This window comes from Telopea speciosissima, chromosome 2 (genome assembly GCF_018873765.1).
Source record: "Telopea speciosissima isolate NSW1024214 ecotype Mountain lineage chromosome 2, Tspe_v1, whole genome shotgun sequence".
NCBI classification, from domain to species: domain Eukaryota; kingdom Viridiplantae; phylum Streptophyta; class Magnoliopsida; order Proteales; family Proteaceae; genus Telopea; species Telopea speciosissima.
The window spans coordinates 75,679,853-75,696,430 of NC_057917.1; the positions used below are offsets into that span (position 1 = coordinate 75,679,853).

Genomic DNA, 16,578 nt, shown 5'->3' on the forward strand with positions numbered 1-16,578 from the left:
CAGATGTTGGTGTAAAGCTTTTCAACAAGAAAACTGAATGGGATCAATGTAGGCTTTCACTTAATGATCTTACATATTCTCTTTCCAATGATGGCTGTGAGGTGAGTATTTGTGCACTCAGATGCTTTGGAAAACCCAACATTTAATGGTTCCATTCCAGTCACAATCTAGCACCGAGAATATGTTTAATTTTCTTGAGAAACTAATGAAATTTTGCTGTTTGTAGAAGACTAGATAATGGTATGATTGTTACGTTTGAAGTCTGAAGACAAAAAATTTTAAAAAGCAGAGGATGTTGATAGTTTTCCTTGTTTTTAGTGGACAACTACTTAATATAATTGGAAAACCTTCTCTCCCAACATGATGTTTCATTGAGCCTACCTAAAGCTCTCAGAACACTGGATGAGAACCTTTTATCATTAGGATTTTAATAACTTTGTGAGTTGTATACAGTGCAGGCGTTCACTATTATCATGTTTATTGATTAGTCAAAGGTTTGTTTTTCAGCAATGATCATTCAATTAAGATTAGGCCTTTGTCTTTTGCAGCTGTAAGGAGTGAAAACTAATATGATCTACAAACTAAGGTTTTTTATACTAATTGAATGTGGGAAAAAACTGGTTATTCTTGTCTACTTGATGGGTCTTTAGCTCAAATTGGTAGAGCACTTGGAACATGAGCATGTTCCAAGGGGATGGTGGTTCGAATCCACCAAGGCCCAAACTCCTTTAGCTCCAAAAGATTGTGACCATTTCTTATAGTATATATGAACTAATTATATCTTATTAACGTAATGGATGACAATGATAGTTATTGGATAGGAACTCTATTAACTGCCATTTTAATTCAAGTTTAAACATTAGTTGCATGCAAATTTCTTCATAATTGTTTCATGTTCTAGCCATATAGTAGCCAATGTGTTAACATGATCTATCTGAACCAAACAGTTTTTCATACGGATTGAAGCTGAATCCAATTGACAGACTCAGGGAAACCAAACAGTTGTTCACACGGATTCAAGTTGAATCCAATTGACAGACTCAGAGTAACCAAACAGTTTTTCAGGAAGATTCAGTTAACAGACTCAGGGTAACCAAACAGTTAACCTGTCAGGACAATGGATCAACTGGTGCACCACTAATGGATTCCTCACCAATATCAACGCAACCACCACTTGGTTTACGCAACCAAACACATCCTTAGGATTCTAGAAACCCATCAGGAGCATTGGACTTCGAGATTTGATAACATTTTGAAGGAGAAGCATTTATCGATACATAACTTTGAAAGAGTATTCCTTCAAAGAGCTCTGCTATAAATGTCTATCCTATCACAGTTGTAGGAAATTAAACAAGATACAAATTTCCACCAATTGAGGAAGTCCCAAAGATGTTATTAGGTCCACAAATGTCACCCTTTATAATTAATTAATAAAGTTGAGAGAAGGCCTCAAGAATACGAAAATTAACTACTTAAAATTAAACGAAAGCACAAAAGCTAAAAATCTAAAGAAAAGAGAGGTTATCATTACTTCACTCACCTATCCCATTTGCAGCAACATATTCCGATTCAAGGTATGTGCACTCATCCACTAGCGATGCCTTCCCAGCCCGAGTCACTTCTCCCTTAGATGCATCAAAACCAGAATATACAACAGCATTGCAAGAAAGAGAAGGATGAGCACTGGTCTCTTGCGCCAACACGTGACTTTGACTAATCTTCTCACCACTTTCAACAGATTCAGCCTTGGCTGAACCATCAATTTTTGAGCTGCTATCTGCCCTTCCCAAAGACCGAGACATCATCTCTTGACTGTCCCCGCGAGGATCCTCCCTCTCCATTTCTCTAGGAAAAAACTCATCCATTAGCCCAGGATCTGGAGCAGATTCACCTGATTGGCCCTGATTTTCAGTGACTTCAGCTATTGGTTCAGCATCACCAACAATGCTGTCTGATCTATGCACAGAAACATCAGTCCCATGAATTTCAGCTTCATGACTAGCACCCATACCAACACTTCCTCCACTTATACCAAAGCTAAACCCATCCCTAGCATGAGCAGTCACAGTTTCTGTGTTCAATATCTCTTCACCATCGTTTGTGCTACTTCCACCCATTTCTCCAGCAACTCTTTCAGCAGCTGGTTGGAAACAAGCGCTTTGTTGCGCTTGATTGCTATAGTTCAACTCTGATGCATCATTCATGTCTAGATTCTTGTATATAGTAGGGGATGGAACATCATCAACATCACCAGGATAATTTTCAACACTTTCCATAGAATCTTCATCTGCACTATGACAAATTGTATCCATTGCAACAACAGAGGATGCACGTGCTGAGTCTTTAGTAGACGTGCGACCAATAACGTAATCATTAAATCGTTGCAGTGCATCAATTCTGTTGGCATCAGCATCTATGTCAAACCCCATTGAATGACTAGGACCAGCACCAGATGAACGCTTCCCATATGATGAATGGTACATATCAAAGATGTCCAAGTCCCGTGCACGCTTTGAAGGCCCAGCTGAATACTGTATGCTATCATTAACTTCATCACCGTCGCGGTCTATGACAGTTCCCTCTATACTATCAGCCCGTTGCACCCTTAAATGTGGCCTGTCAACTGTGCTCCCACCTTCCTCCAAGCTCCGTTTCCGAGTACTTGGGCCACGTGATTCATACGAAGCTGCACGATCACCAACTTCACTACCTGAAGGTTGTCCAATCATTAGATCCCTTCCTATATCTGCTACTTGAAATCGTTCAGGCATTGATGCAAAGACCAACTGCGTAGATGGCAATCCTCCAGCCATGGTAAGATTCAAATCCACACCAGCATTTGACAGTGATTTTCCTTCATCTGTTGTAGCTGCTTCATCTCGGCCCTCAGTCTGTTCTTTCTCCACACTATCAGCAGCAAACCATCCGTTAATTCCACTGGCTGCACTTACTCCTCGTGTCAATGCCATTTTTTTGCTTGTTTCAGGAATTTCAATATTGCCTGGAGAAAAACGGGCAGGGCGAGATAGAGTTATGAAATCCAAGATTCTGACAGTAGCACCACATAAGCTACAGTCTAACAAAGGTGACCTAGATTCACATTGAGACTCCGGCACAGACAAATTTTTCTTTCTAGTGTCTTTTTTAGCCGAAGCAGAAACCCCATTCTTGCTTGGTCCAGGATCCTGTGAAGGATAAGTTTGGTCCCTGGTGGGGCCAAAAGAACATCCATTTCTAGTTGATTGAGCAGAATGTTCTTCACAGTCTTGCACATTTGGAAGCCATCTAGGCTCCCATCCACAGAGACTAATCAACTTCTGTGCCTGTCAGAAAGATTAGATGGAAGTACAGTTAGTTGACAAGAACACAACTGAGCATCAACACAATCAAGGAAGGCAATAAGCATATATTCCACAGATTCTGAATAAGCTGATTCAAGCAACAGCTACATGCCCAGACCATAGGCCGCATATCGCCCTATTACTAAATATGCACGACAGGCATGACCAAACCATCCAATTATTATCAGGAGGTTCTGTAAACATGACATACAAAATTGCCTACAAACATCAGCCTATAGTAAAAGGCCTCTTCTTTAATTTTCAACATGACTTACATGTAATAATCATATTCAATAACATAAAATAATAAAATTAGAAGACTTGTGAAGATAAAAATTTGTCTAGCATGCTGTAAACTATTTGAATAAACCTAGAACAAAGGTTGGTCAAGAAAATAATCGCTTCGTTTGTTGATATGTGGTAAACCTGTTTAATAAGATGTAACATGTAAATAAATTTTATAAACACATTCCATCCAACCAAAATGTCAAGTTTAAACTGGAGAATCCCGCAGCCTACTAGACAGTACAAGAATCTTAGCTCCAGTATTCTATGCCAAGCGCAGTCAAATCATAAATGGATGGCATATAGAACCCACACAGACACCAAAAATTAGGTGGCAAGGTTAGGGCAAGCAGGCATGGCAAGCCAAGCCACCAACAGCCACAAAGCCTGCACACCTCAACACAATGAGTTAATTCAGCGCTTCACGGCAAAAGTAATTGTTTATAATTATCTTACATGAGAATATTCCCACAAGGCCTCTTCTCGTGAGGATTCCGCTCCTATAATGCTCTCCGCTTTAAAACCCAATTCTCCAGCTGTAAAAGATTGCAACTGGGAAAGAAAACGATCAATCTCGGGGCCTCGTGATACCCGCATCTGATCAATTACGGATGAAGTTACAACAGGAAGAGAGAGAAACTGCAGGAGTCCATCACATCGGTCCTTATAACCACCAACTAGCGCTGTTGCAGGAGTTGGAGGGAACTGCGCCAAACATTCTGCACAGCTATTTCCTCTCCAAGGACAACTGAGCTTGTGCCCAGTATCAAGCTGCTTGGCAAAGGTTTCACCAGCAGCATCAACTTCAAGCAAAACAAATGAGAACTGACAAATGTTAGTGTTCAACAACCTGGTGCCACTAATATCAAAATTAATACTCCACAACAAAGAGGAAAGGAAATGAGATCTCAAGGTGATTTTTGCTTAATAGAATCTATTAGATCATTAAAACAAAGGCACCACATGGCTTACAAAAATCAACAAGGCATTCAGGATAAATCATTTAGCATGCCAAAATTATCAAAATGAAAAACTTCCTACTGTCAATCACTACCTAAAGCATTCATTATGTTTCTCAAACAACAAACAGAGTATTTTGTTATCAACATTCTCTTAGTACCCTCTGCTATCTTCTTTCTAGTTTTGTTCATTTATTCATCAAAAATTCTGAAAATCAGTTCAGTCTAAGACAAAGGGGTTCATGCAGGCAGGTAACACCAAAGGGGTCACAAGTTAATTTATTTATTAGCATCGTAAACATTAATCAGTTGAAGTACCATGGAAAGTAACACTATTTCAGGAAATAAAGATATCAAACATTTACTGCCAATTCCAAATTTTTTTCTAAGGTTTTCTAGAGCAGCTATTATTAAACATTTCCAATTACATAACCGTAAAGTATCCCAAAAAACAAAATTACATAATAGTCTCCAAGGCAGGAGAGAGAGAGTTCAAATATTTAGCCTGCAAATAATGCTGGAAAGCTGATGCCATTGTCAACTATCATTGCCGGTATAGAAGCGCCATTATTTTATTATTTTTCACTATTATCTTAGTGATAGTTAATTATTTTAATTTGAATAATAATACATATACTATTCTAATAAAAAGTTAGACGGCTATCTTTATAAGATGACCGTCTTGCTTTGGCCACACTCAGTCAACTTATGGATCAAATTGTGTGTTGTTTCATACTTTCATCCTCTTGCTTGTTTTGGGAATCTGATCGGCAAACTCTAAAACAATCACATATCAAATTGCAGGCCCTACCTCAAATATATGTCCATAATATATTTGACTAATGATTTAACAAGATTAAGAGAGAGTAGTTCAACTCAAACCGTGAATTTTCAACCTCCACAATGAGGAGTTTCTAGATAAAATAGCAAGAGAGAGAGAGAGAGAGAGTTGCTTTTGAATCACTGAAGCAAATTTTCCCTGACTAGAGGAGGTTGGGCCCTTTACGGGGTGCCACCGAAGCTTCCATGAGACAAATACAGAGCCCTAGTGGCTAAACTAGGCAGGAGTTTCAGTCTCATGCCAATCCGACTAACCCTCAGCAGAAGAAGTTGTTGAAAAACAGTCAATATAAGTAAAGCTGCACCACCATTATAACCATTTAAATTATTTAACGAATTTTTTTTCTGTAAAGAATATTGAAGACTACAACAAAATACAGAACAAAGAAGAGGATAAAAATGAAGAAGTCCTGCAGCAGTAGTGTTTCCCAGATCTACAAAGCCTAAACATGATTTTTTTTTTCTTTTAGGTCATTCAGTTTACTCAATACCTCTCATCACAGAGATGCTGTTGCTGTAGACCCTAGCCTCCTTGCCAGAGTATTGAAGCATTAACCAGGAACAATTAAAGTGTGAGACCCCAAGACATTACCCGAGGAAAAGTTCTGAAACCTCTCCTCACATTTTAGACACTTGCAGAACAAGTTTTTGTGTCCAAGATAACAATCTAGATTACCTATGTAACTCTATGTGTGTTGCTGAAAAACAATTAACTGCAAAAACAGTACTGCCATTACAATAATTAGATTTCATCCCATGGCACTGAACTGGAAATGAAACAAGAGATCTTTGGAATAAAACGGACACAGAAAAAGCCTTCAAAGAGTGAATAGCCAGAAAATATCACAAACTCACTTTGGATACATACCTTCAGAGGGTGTCCAGGATGCCGACAAAGCAAAATTCAAGCTTGCTCCACATGACTCACATTCAATCTTATTGGCATCCACATTTATCCAGCCTCTACTGGCACAGGCCAATGAACTCGCAACCTGCAAAGAGTTACAGGGAACAGAAAAACAAACTGCAAGGAATTACAGAAAGGCAGAAGTGAAGCATGTAATACCAGCATATAATTCTGAACTTAAAGTATTGATGGAAAACCAACAAAGTCCAAACCTTTGGTTTTCCAAACCAATTTGAAGGCTTGAATGTAGATAGACGCCTTAGCAAATCCCCCCTTTCCCATGGTCGGCATGAAGGTTGTGAGGACCCAAGATTAGAACCACCAGCACTTGTGCTCAGGGAATTCCATGGAGGATGTGAACCAACACAAGATAGAGAACCCGCTTTTGAACCCGGGCCATTGCCCAACCAATCAATACTGCCAATATTTACCGGAACAGCAGGTGAGGATGCTCCTGCAGAACTGGTAAAAGAAGCAGGTAAGACACAGAAAACATTATCAACATCCAAATCATTTAAGAAATTTCAAATAACAGGAATATTCTGTGGATCAAATACTTTCCGAATTGAACCTCTTTCAAATATTTTCGGGGAAAAGAAAGTGTGAATAGACATGGTGATTTCCCAAAACCACTTCTCCAATCTTAAGTTTAAAGCCAAATTACCAAGAACGTCCCAATTTACCAACAAAAAAAAATTAGGAAATCCCTATTTATCCGGAAAAACAGTAGAATATCCCTGGTCTAAACCATCTGTCATAGTAAAAGTTATGAAATTCATGCATATCCACTTCATTATCTTATTCAACTTTTCCTCACCAATTATACTAAAACAGATATCAGAAATTTCTCCTTTTCAGAACCTTCCTCTGGATTTTCCCCCTCTTCTTATCACAATAACAAGTCAACTCATTCATTAAATGGACCCTTCAGTTCCCTACATCATGACTACTAAATTAAGCTATATCCAGCATTCCATTGCAAGGACTCATGAAATATTCATACAACAAAATGCCAACATTGTTTTTTTTTCCCATTTGTACCAGCTTTGCCTTTTGAAATACGTACACGGTGGTGACCTTCAGTAATTGCTTAGAGATTGAAAGTCAGAAGTTCTGCCAATATACCACGACAAATGACACCAACAGACTAGAAGGTGATATTTTCAATATAATTTCCACTTATCATGGATGGCCTCAGCCCATATTGAAGCTGAACAACTTGGACCTAAAAGGAAGCTCAACTGATCAGATCAGCCAAAATACCAACCTGATTCAACAAAGGAACTATCCATCATGTTAGGCGCCAAACCACACACACCTCCCCCCCCCCCCACACACACACACACACACAAAAACCCAAAAATGAAATGAGAAACTAGTAATCATCATTTTCCAGGCTATTTGAGAGAATATGAAAGATTGGATTGCCATGGTAATCAAATCCAATCATAATCTGTCTGAGGTGAGGTTCATCAAATGGTGGATACCAAGTATCAAAAAAAGATGGTGGATTTCCACATTTTTACAGGGGAGCTATATGATGTAATGACAAAAAATTGTTTTCAGGGTTAGACACAACAACGCAGACTTGCCTTTTATGCATAATGGTGGGCGGCCACGTGAGCAGAAGTATGTGAGTATGGAGACGAGCCCCTGAGAGCGCATGCATATGTGTGGGTGTGGGATTGGGGGGTACGTGTCTGTGAGAAAGAGAGAGAGGGCATATTACACCCAAATCAATCTGTTTTTCCTTCTCTCCTATATTCTCTCTTCTTCTGCTTCTCTATGCAGGATCTGGTTTTCTTGTTCTGAACTTGTCATATGGTATCAGAGCAGGTTAATCAGTGATTGACTGATTGCATACCATTCTTTCTGTTTTGAGAGTCCTTAAAGTGATTCTGGCAGTCTGCAGCAATTTCTGCTGCTTATTTTTGTTTGTGATGTTTTATTTTGTTCAATGAAATACTAAAACAAAAGATTTTCTGTGCGTGGAGCAGGGTTCGAAAAATCAGATTGGATCAGCCGATTCAGGCTGATCCCAATTCCGACCGATCCGGATCAGACTGATCCCGTACGTAAACTAGGGTTAGTGTGCTTTTTAGCCGATTTCTACCTATTCCAAATTTTTAAACACTGGTGTGGAGGAGCCCTCTTTGCTGTGAACATGTGTGGATGATTATCAATGTTCAATCAAGCCTCTGTTATGATCTGATGAATTCATGCTATTTCTTGGTTTAATTGTCAAGAATCCTTGTCCGAGAAGGTTATTTCAAGAACCCTACTTTCCCTTCTCAGATCTCCTTGATATTTTACACACTTGTTCTCTATATCAAGCAGTATATGTGAGCAAATTTCAGCATCATCATAGCACTCCAGCCTGGCGGTTTACTTAAGAAGTTTTTTAAGATGTTGAGTCCCTACGATTTGGAGATCTTCTGCGATCTGGACTAATTCTGAGCAGTGGTTTCTAGTGTTGATTCTTCTTATTTTTAATTGATATTGATAATTAATAGTGCTACTGTTCGAACATTCTCAATCTGTACCTTTTGTTTTCTCTGTGGCCTGCGATTGAGATCTGGTTATTCTCTCAATTATATCCTTGATCTGTGGTTGTGCTCTTTTTCCGTTATTGTGATTTGTTGTGGTGCTGCAACTATCTCTATTCTGATCTATTGGGTAATTCATAACCCTCTGTGGACTCTGTTAATGTCCAAATTACTGCTATCAAGCTAATTGGTGCTTTTAATTTTATTGTGGGCTCAAGTTGTGAAAGTTTATATTAATACCAAGGGCAATTGAAGTACTTAACTTCAACACCTTCATCTCATGACTCTAATGACAATGATGATTAGAAATGTGAGAATGATACATTATTAGTCTAGTTATGCAATAACATGAATCCATCCACTGTTGTAACGTTATGTTTCATACCACAACTGAAGGTGTTCAGGATGATTTGAAGGGGAGCTTCTCTCAAGATGAAAAATGTGCCCAGTTTATGAACTCTGAGTGAAGATCTTTAATATCAAGTAATAAGACAAATCAGAAATCGGTTGGTGAATACTATAGTACATTTAAAGGCATGTGGGAGGAACTAAATGTCTAGCAGCCCCTTACTATTGATTTGGAGTAGTTGAAGATTAAATGTGCAGAATTTCAAGTGGTTTAAATTTTTATCTGGTTTGAATCATGAAGTCAAGCTGGCCTGGCCATTTGCTGATTCTGTGATGACCTAAGATATGCTATGCCTTCTTCCGAGACTAGTTGCCTCAGAAAGATAGGATCAACAAGGTCTCGGATACTAGGTCGGGACTGATGAGACTGACGGGACTCGAACCTGCAGCTTCCGCCTTGACAGGGTGATGCTCTAACCGATTGAACTACAATCCCAGGGATTGTCGAACGAAAGGGCGAGAACTCCAGGCTAACTTGCCCCCAGTTAGGATTACTATCCGCTAACAACCGCAGCAAGAGAAGATGGGACGGACCTCCTTCCAATTCAAGATTGGAGGGCCTTACACGGCGGTCTTCTCCCTTAAAAGGTTTCAATGGTTTGGCATCTGCGGTTTAAGGGTTTCAACCCCCTCTGCGATTTTCTGTTGTTGGGATCTTTGTGATGCAGGTCCAAGCATTAGAAAGAAGAAGAAGCCTTGACTTGGCTGTTTTGTGTTGGAGCCGTTCTCTTTTTTTCTATACTTAGTTTTTTTTGAGCTCTTAGATTGAACGGTCCAACCACTAGTCCAATTTAAGTGACTCTTTCCTATTGGCTGTTTTTTGTTTTATTTCTATTGGTTCTTAGAGCATCTTTTATATTTTTTTGTTTAAACTTTGTTTTAGTCTCCCCTCCACGATTTTAAGAGGGTAGAGTTATATTGTGACTAGGATTGTAACTAGGACTCAGATCTGGGATTCCTAATCCAGATCTGAATATCTGTAAGGCCTTTTGGCCCTTTTTTAAAACTATAAATACTAGTGATCGTGGGCAGGCTCCCCCACTATTTTCTGCAATAAAAATCTCCTGCTTTCAAGCTGTGTTTGCTAATGCTGCCCTCGTGCTCCTCTGCGAGCTCTTACATCCTTGTGGATCTCAAGGTGATGAAGGGTAGGTGGACTCCTGCGACTCCTTGTATTGTGAAGATCGGGAGGTCCTTTCAAATCATTCAAGCTGCTGCCATTACAGTGAGTTGAACCTGCTTTACTTCAGTTTTCTTTTACATAGACCTGATCTACAGTCCCTTCTCCCATCAACCCTAATTCGCCATTAAACCTGCAACCCGATTCTGCCCAATTGCAGAATTTTAAAACACCTCCGAACCCTAACCTTTTTATGTCATTAAGGCCTCCTAAACCTGCATATTAAAACCCTATAAACCCCTTTCCCAAAATCCACCCCTAAACCCTAGATCCTGAAAACACTCCATTTTCACAAGGCCTCTAACCTGAAACCCTAGATTTCCAACTTCATCAAAATCAATCCAAACCTACACCAATAGACTCCTAAAAACCTGCAAATCATTACCAAATAAAACCCTAGCTCGAAACCCTAATCCTAACCCTAATTCTGCCCTAATTAGCCTAACCTACACCAATAGACTCCTAAAAACCTGCACATCATTACCAAATAAAACCCTAGCTCGAAACCCTAATCCTAACCCTAATTCTGCCCTAATTAGCCTAATCTGTCCCATTCGGCCAGCCTTGTTAGGTAACCCTGTTCCCCTGGTTCCTAGTGGGATTTCTCCTACCTAGGACTACATCAAGTGGGTTAGGCACACATAACCAAATGCACCAAGCAGAACAAGGGCCAGTTCGAATGGACAGCAGCAGCTCACAAAGCCTTCCAGGTGATTAAGAAGAAGATGACTGAAGCTCCAGTGCTACGCCTGCCCAATTTTGACCATATTTTCGAAGTTGCTACTGATGCTTCCCATGTTGGTCTAGGCGGAGTTCTCATGCAGAATGGGCATCCCATTGCCTTCTACAGCGAAAAACTTAATGATGCCAAGACTCGGTACTCTACCTATGACATAGAGCTTTATGTTGTTGTTTAGGTCTTGCGACATTGGAGACACTATCTTATTGGCAAAGAATTCGTCCTGTACACTGATCATGAGGCACTCAAGCACCTCCACTCACAGAAGTCCATTAGCACCAGGCATGCTAAATGGGTTGCATATCTACAGGATTTCAATTTTGCCCTCCAATACAAGTCAGGAAAGGAGAACACAGTGGCTGATGCACTGAGTAGAAAAGTCCTAACTTTGAACACTTTTTCAGCCCATGCACTTAGCATCGAGCAAATCAAAGAAGAGTATGCTAGTGACAAGGACTTTCAAGTCCTATATGCTGATTTGAAGCAGGGTGGACAGCACCCTAAGTATTCATTACATGATGGTTACCTGTTCTTAGGTACCCGGCTTTGTATTTCCGACTCGTCCTTACGACACCATATTATCAGGGAGTTACATGGAGGAGGCTTAGGAGGACACTTCGGGAAAGATAAAACCATCTTGCAGGTGACTGATCGGAACTATTGGCCTCACTTGGCCAAAGATGTAGAGCATGTAATCCGGAGATGTCGAGTTTGCCAACTAGCTAAAGGTACCAAACAAAATACGGGTCTCTATTCACCACTGTCGATCCCTCACCAGCCCTGGGTTGATCTCAGTATGGATTTCGTACTTGGACTACCCCCTACCAAAGAAAGATTTGACTCCATCATGGTGGTGGTTGACAGATTCACCAAGATGACTCACTTTATCCCCTGTCAAAGAACACTTGATGCTTCCCACATTGCCAAGCTGTTTTTCAAGGGGATTGTTCGCATCCATGGGTTACCCAGTACCATCGTTTCTGATCGTGACGTGAAGTTTATGAGTTACTTTTGGAAGACTCTATGGCTAAAGACAAACACCAAGCTTTTGTTCTCTACCGCATTCCACCCCCAGACTGATGGGCAAACAGAAGTAGTAAACAGGAGCCTTGGTAATTTGCTGCGGTGTTTGGTCCGAGACTATGAGAAGACATGGCTCTCTATCCTTGACATTGCTAAGTTCGCATACAACAGTTCCGTGAACAGGACCACCGGTCGTACCCTTTTCGAGATTCTCCTTGGGATACGACCCCGCCGCCCTATTGATCTCATTCCCTTACCCCCTCAAGCTCAGGTAAGTGTAGAAGCGGATGAATTCCTCCACCATATCACCGAAGTGCACGCTGTTGTTCGCCACAAGATAGCACTCAGTATTGATCACTACAAGTCCACTGCTGACAAGCATCGCCGGTTCGTCGAGTTCAAGCCTGGAGACATGGTCATGGTACGGGTGAATCCAGAGAGACACCAACCGGGTGTCAACAGTAAACTCCATCCAAAGAAGATGGGTCCATACAAGGTGCTGAAACGTATTGGGCCCAATGCTTATGTTCTAAAGTTGCCTGCTGATATGGGCATCAGCAATGTTTTCAACGTGGCTGATCTACACTTGTACACGGGGCATCATTCAGATGATGGTGATTCGGAGCACATGTTGCGGCTGCCCCAATTGAAGCCACCTAATGAAGATGTAATTGAGGAGGTTCTGGACGACATGCACAAGACAACTCGACAAGGCGCCGGTTACCACTCTTTCCTTGTCAAATGGAAAGGTCGCCCACGCCAGGACAGTACTTGGATCCATGCCGATGACTTCAAGAAGCTTGATCCGGAATTGTATGATCGCTATATGGCATTCACCCATTCATTGAATGTTTCTAAGCCGGGGAGAGCTGATGCAGGTCCAAGCATTAGAAAGAAGAAGAAGCCTTGACTTGGCTGTTTTGTGTTAGAGCCTTTCTCTTTTTTTCTATGCTTAGTTTTTTTTTTAGCTCTTAGATTGAACCGGTCCAACCATAGTTGTCATGGCATTGCCATGGCGTCCTGGTGCTGGAGAGGGCTGCATGGCGACCTACGCCATGGCGACCCTCTTTGATTTCTTCTTCCTATCTCTCTTTCCCTCTTCGATTTCTTCTTCTTGTCTTCGATTTCTTCTTCCCTCTTCGATTTCTTCTTTCCCTCTTCAATTTCTTTAGATTTCTTCTTTCCCTCTTCGATTTCTTTCGATTTCTTCTTTCCCTCTTCGATTTCTGAATTTTCTTCTTAAAACTTGAGAAACAATAGAGAAAAAATAAAACATGGCTTGAGTATACATCTATTAACACATTAAAAATAGAGAAAATAAAAAATAAAACATGGTCGACATGCTCGCCATGGCAACGCCATGGTGGGCGACATGTCGATATATCAACGTGACACCCCTCCACAGACTTGGATCGCCGTGACGCCGTGACAACTATGGGTCCAACCACTGGTCCAATTTAAGTGACTCTTTCCTATTGGCTGTTTTTTGTTTTATTTCTATTGGCTCTTAGAGCATCTTTTATATCTTTTTGTTTAAACTTTGTTTTAGTCTCCCCTCCACGATTTTAAGAGGGTAGAGTTATATTGTGACTAGGATTGTAACTAGGACTCAGATCTGGGATTCCTAATCCAGATCTGAATATCTGTAAGGCCTTTTGGCCCTTTTTTAAAACTATAAATACTAGTGATCGTGGGCAGGCTCCCCCACTATTTTCTGCAATAAAAAGTTCCTGCTTTCAAGCTGTGTTTGCTGCCCTCGTGCTGCTGCCTCTGCTCCTCTGCGAGCTCTTACATCCTTGTGGATCTCAAGGTGGTGAAGGGTAGGTGGACTCCTGCGACTCCTTGTATTGTGAAGATCGGGAGGTCCTTTCAAATCATTCAAGCTGCTGCCATTACAGTGAGTTGAACCTACTTTACTTTAGTTTTCTTTTACATAGACCTGATCTACAGTCCCTTCTCCCATCAACCCTAATTCTCCATTAAACCTGCAACCCAATTCTGCCCAACTGCAGAATTTTAAAACACCTCCAAACCCTAACCTTTTTATGTCATTAAGGCCTCCTAAACCTGCATATTAAAACCCTAAAACCCCTTTCCCAAAATCCACCCCTAAACCCTAGATCCTGAAAACACTCCATTTTCACAAGGCCTCTAACCTGAAATCCTAGATTTCCAACTTCATCAAAATCAATCCAAACCTACACCAATGGACTCCTAAAAACCTGCACATCATTACCAAATAAAACCCTAGCTCGAAACCCTAATCCTAACCCTAATTCTGCCCTAATTAGCCTAATCTGTCCCATTCGGCCAGCCTTGTTCGGTAACCCTAGTCCCCTGGTTCCTAGTGGGATTTCTCCTACCTAGGACTACATCACTTTGGCTGCTGTGTTTGAGCCCCATGCCTCTGGTTACTGCTCCTATTGCTCGTTGTTGTTATTGATGGTGCCTCTGGTGACTATTTGCATCTAGTTTATTCTTCGTGAAATAATTCTACTATCTACAGCATTATGGCTGATTCTAAGCCTCTTACGGATAACTTCAATGTTCATATTACATCTATTAAACTCAATGTGTACCAACCTCTTTCTACAGATATTGAAGTTCTTAAATCTCAACATGCAGAATTCTTGGTTGCAAAATTTTTAACTGGATTAGACTCAGACCTTCAGTTTGTCAAGAGTCAAATATTAGCTAGTGAAAAGATTCCCTCTATGAATGAGGTCTACCGCAAGATTCAAGGGACTGTGTCCCCCTCCTTGTCTTAATCTTAATCCACAGCCTCAACAATTTGAAGAGATGGAAGTAGAAAGAGGAAAAGAGGCTACCTTAACCACTTCCCACCAACTGGTTAGTCAGTAGGAGCAAAAAAAAAAAATTAGAGAAAAAATCAACACATTCAAACGTTCATTACAATCATAAGCTCGATCACTCACAAAAAAATTATTGATTCGAACTTAATGTTCAGATAAAACCAATAACAATCACGTGATTCCTTCCTAATCGACCTAAAAAAGAAGTAACTTTGAAAGCTAAATTCGGAAAACCTCCATCTAACTGAACAATTCGAACTGCAAAAACAAAGACTCTAGAAATGCTCACAGAAGCCATCAAAATAGCAGACAAATTTTGAAATTTAGCACCTAATTGATCAAATTGCATGGTTTATTGCAGAAAACATAATAAAACAGATTAATATCTTACACTATTGAGCCTACCCAAACAACTGTAAACTCAAGAGTACATAAATCAAAACATAACAATAAAATGTCGAACGGAGATGATTAGAAACAGTACCTCGCCGCACGCGTCGGTGGAGGCGAAGAAGATCTAGCGAAAGGTAAGGGATCCACCGTTCCCCCTGAGCTTATTACTTCCTCCTTCATTTCTCCTCTCTCTCTCGCTGTCTCTCTCCCTCCTCGAAACGAGAAATCAATTTCTTTCGCTCTCCGCCCCTTTGCTCTCTATACCGGTGAACGAATTAGATTCTACTAGCTCCTAAAATACGCGTAGCGCGTGGTGCGCAGCGCGCGTCACCAGAAGTTCAGAACCAGGAGGAGTTTTTAGTCTTGGTGGATAAAATGGACGACTAGGGAGCAATCTTGGGAGAGGTTTTGTGATTCAGTGGTGTTGTCCTATTGAATGGAAGAAGATCTTATCCAGCCGTGGCGGAGGCTGCCCCTGTGCAGCACCGCTAAACGACAACAAAGACAGGGGTAAGGTATTCATTTCACAGGTGAGTCCCACCTGAGCCCCACATGTGAAATGACCACCTCCCCCAATATTTGAGGAAAATGAAAGAACCCATTTTAGAATCTCACAATACAAGGAGAGACATTTATGACATATCACATCCTCATGTGAATAGTGATATATAAGGAGGCGTGCAATTTAATTTTTTTGTTTAAAAAAATAAAGTACAAACATATTGGACTATTTATTGATTCTTCCAATTTGATCTAAACGATTGATTTTATTGATTGGTTTGGATCTTCTAACCATTTTTAAAAACCTAAACCAATATCAAACCTATAAAAAGATCATTGATGATCACCACTCTCCCAGATCCCTTGGGTTGTGAGACACATTCAAGTTTCAACAAAAGTCTTGTCAATTTCAATCTATTCAATATATTTTGTCTCATTTTTTGTAACCCTTACCTATAATAAAGATGATCTCTTCATGGTGCTTTTATGAGAAATCTCATGATGTTTTTATACAGGGAAGCAATTTTCTGCCTTGGAGTGTGGCTTACCGCCTACCCAGTACTCCCATGTGTTTATCTCTCTTCTCCTCAAAACTGGGGGTAGAGTCGTAGAGGTGCTTTTACATATGGAGAGGTGAGAGAAA

The 16,578-nt window shown here is 40.5% G+C and overlaps 1 protein-coding gene across 4 annotated transcripts in view; it reads right to left on the reverse strand.

Moving 5' to 3' along the window:
• The window catches only part of LOC122652070, a 31,535-nt gene extending 15,854 nt beyond the window's left edge, over positions 1 to 15,681 (reverse strand). For 3 of the 4 annotated variants that reach the window (XM_043845740.1, XM_043845738.1, XM_043845739.1), the window contains exons 1-5: positions 15,526 to 15,681; positions 6,545 to 6,794; positions 6,294 to 6,417; positions 4,083 to 4,429; positions 1,541 to 3,323 (exon numbers count right to left, since the gene is read on the reverse strand). In XM_043845740.1, coding sequence (XP_043701675.1) covers positions 1,541 to 3,323; positions 4,083 to 4,429; positions 6,294 to 6,417; positions 6,545 to 6,794; positions 15,526 to 15,614 — 2,593 coding nt within the window. In that variant the 5' untranslated portion in view covers positions 15,615 to 15,681. Of the gene's footprint in view, positions 1 to 1,540; positions 3,324 to 4,082; positions 4,430 to 6,293; positions 6,450 to 6,544; positions 6,795 to 15,525 lie in introns of those variants that run through there. The other variant, XM_043845741.1, reaches the window with a different exon arrangement.
• Positions 15,682 to 16,578: the final 897 nt, after the last annotated feature.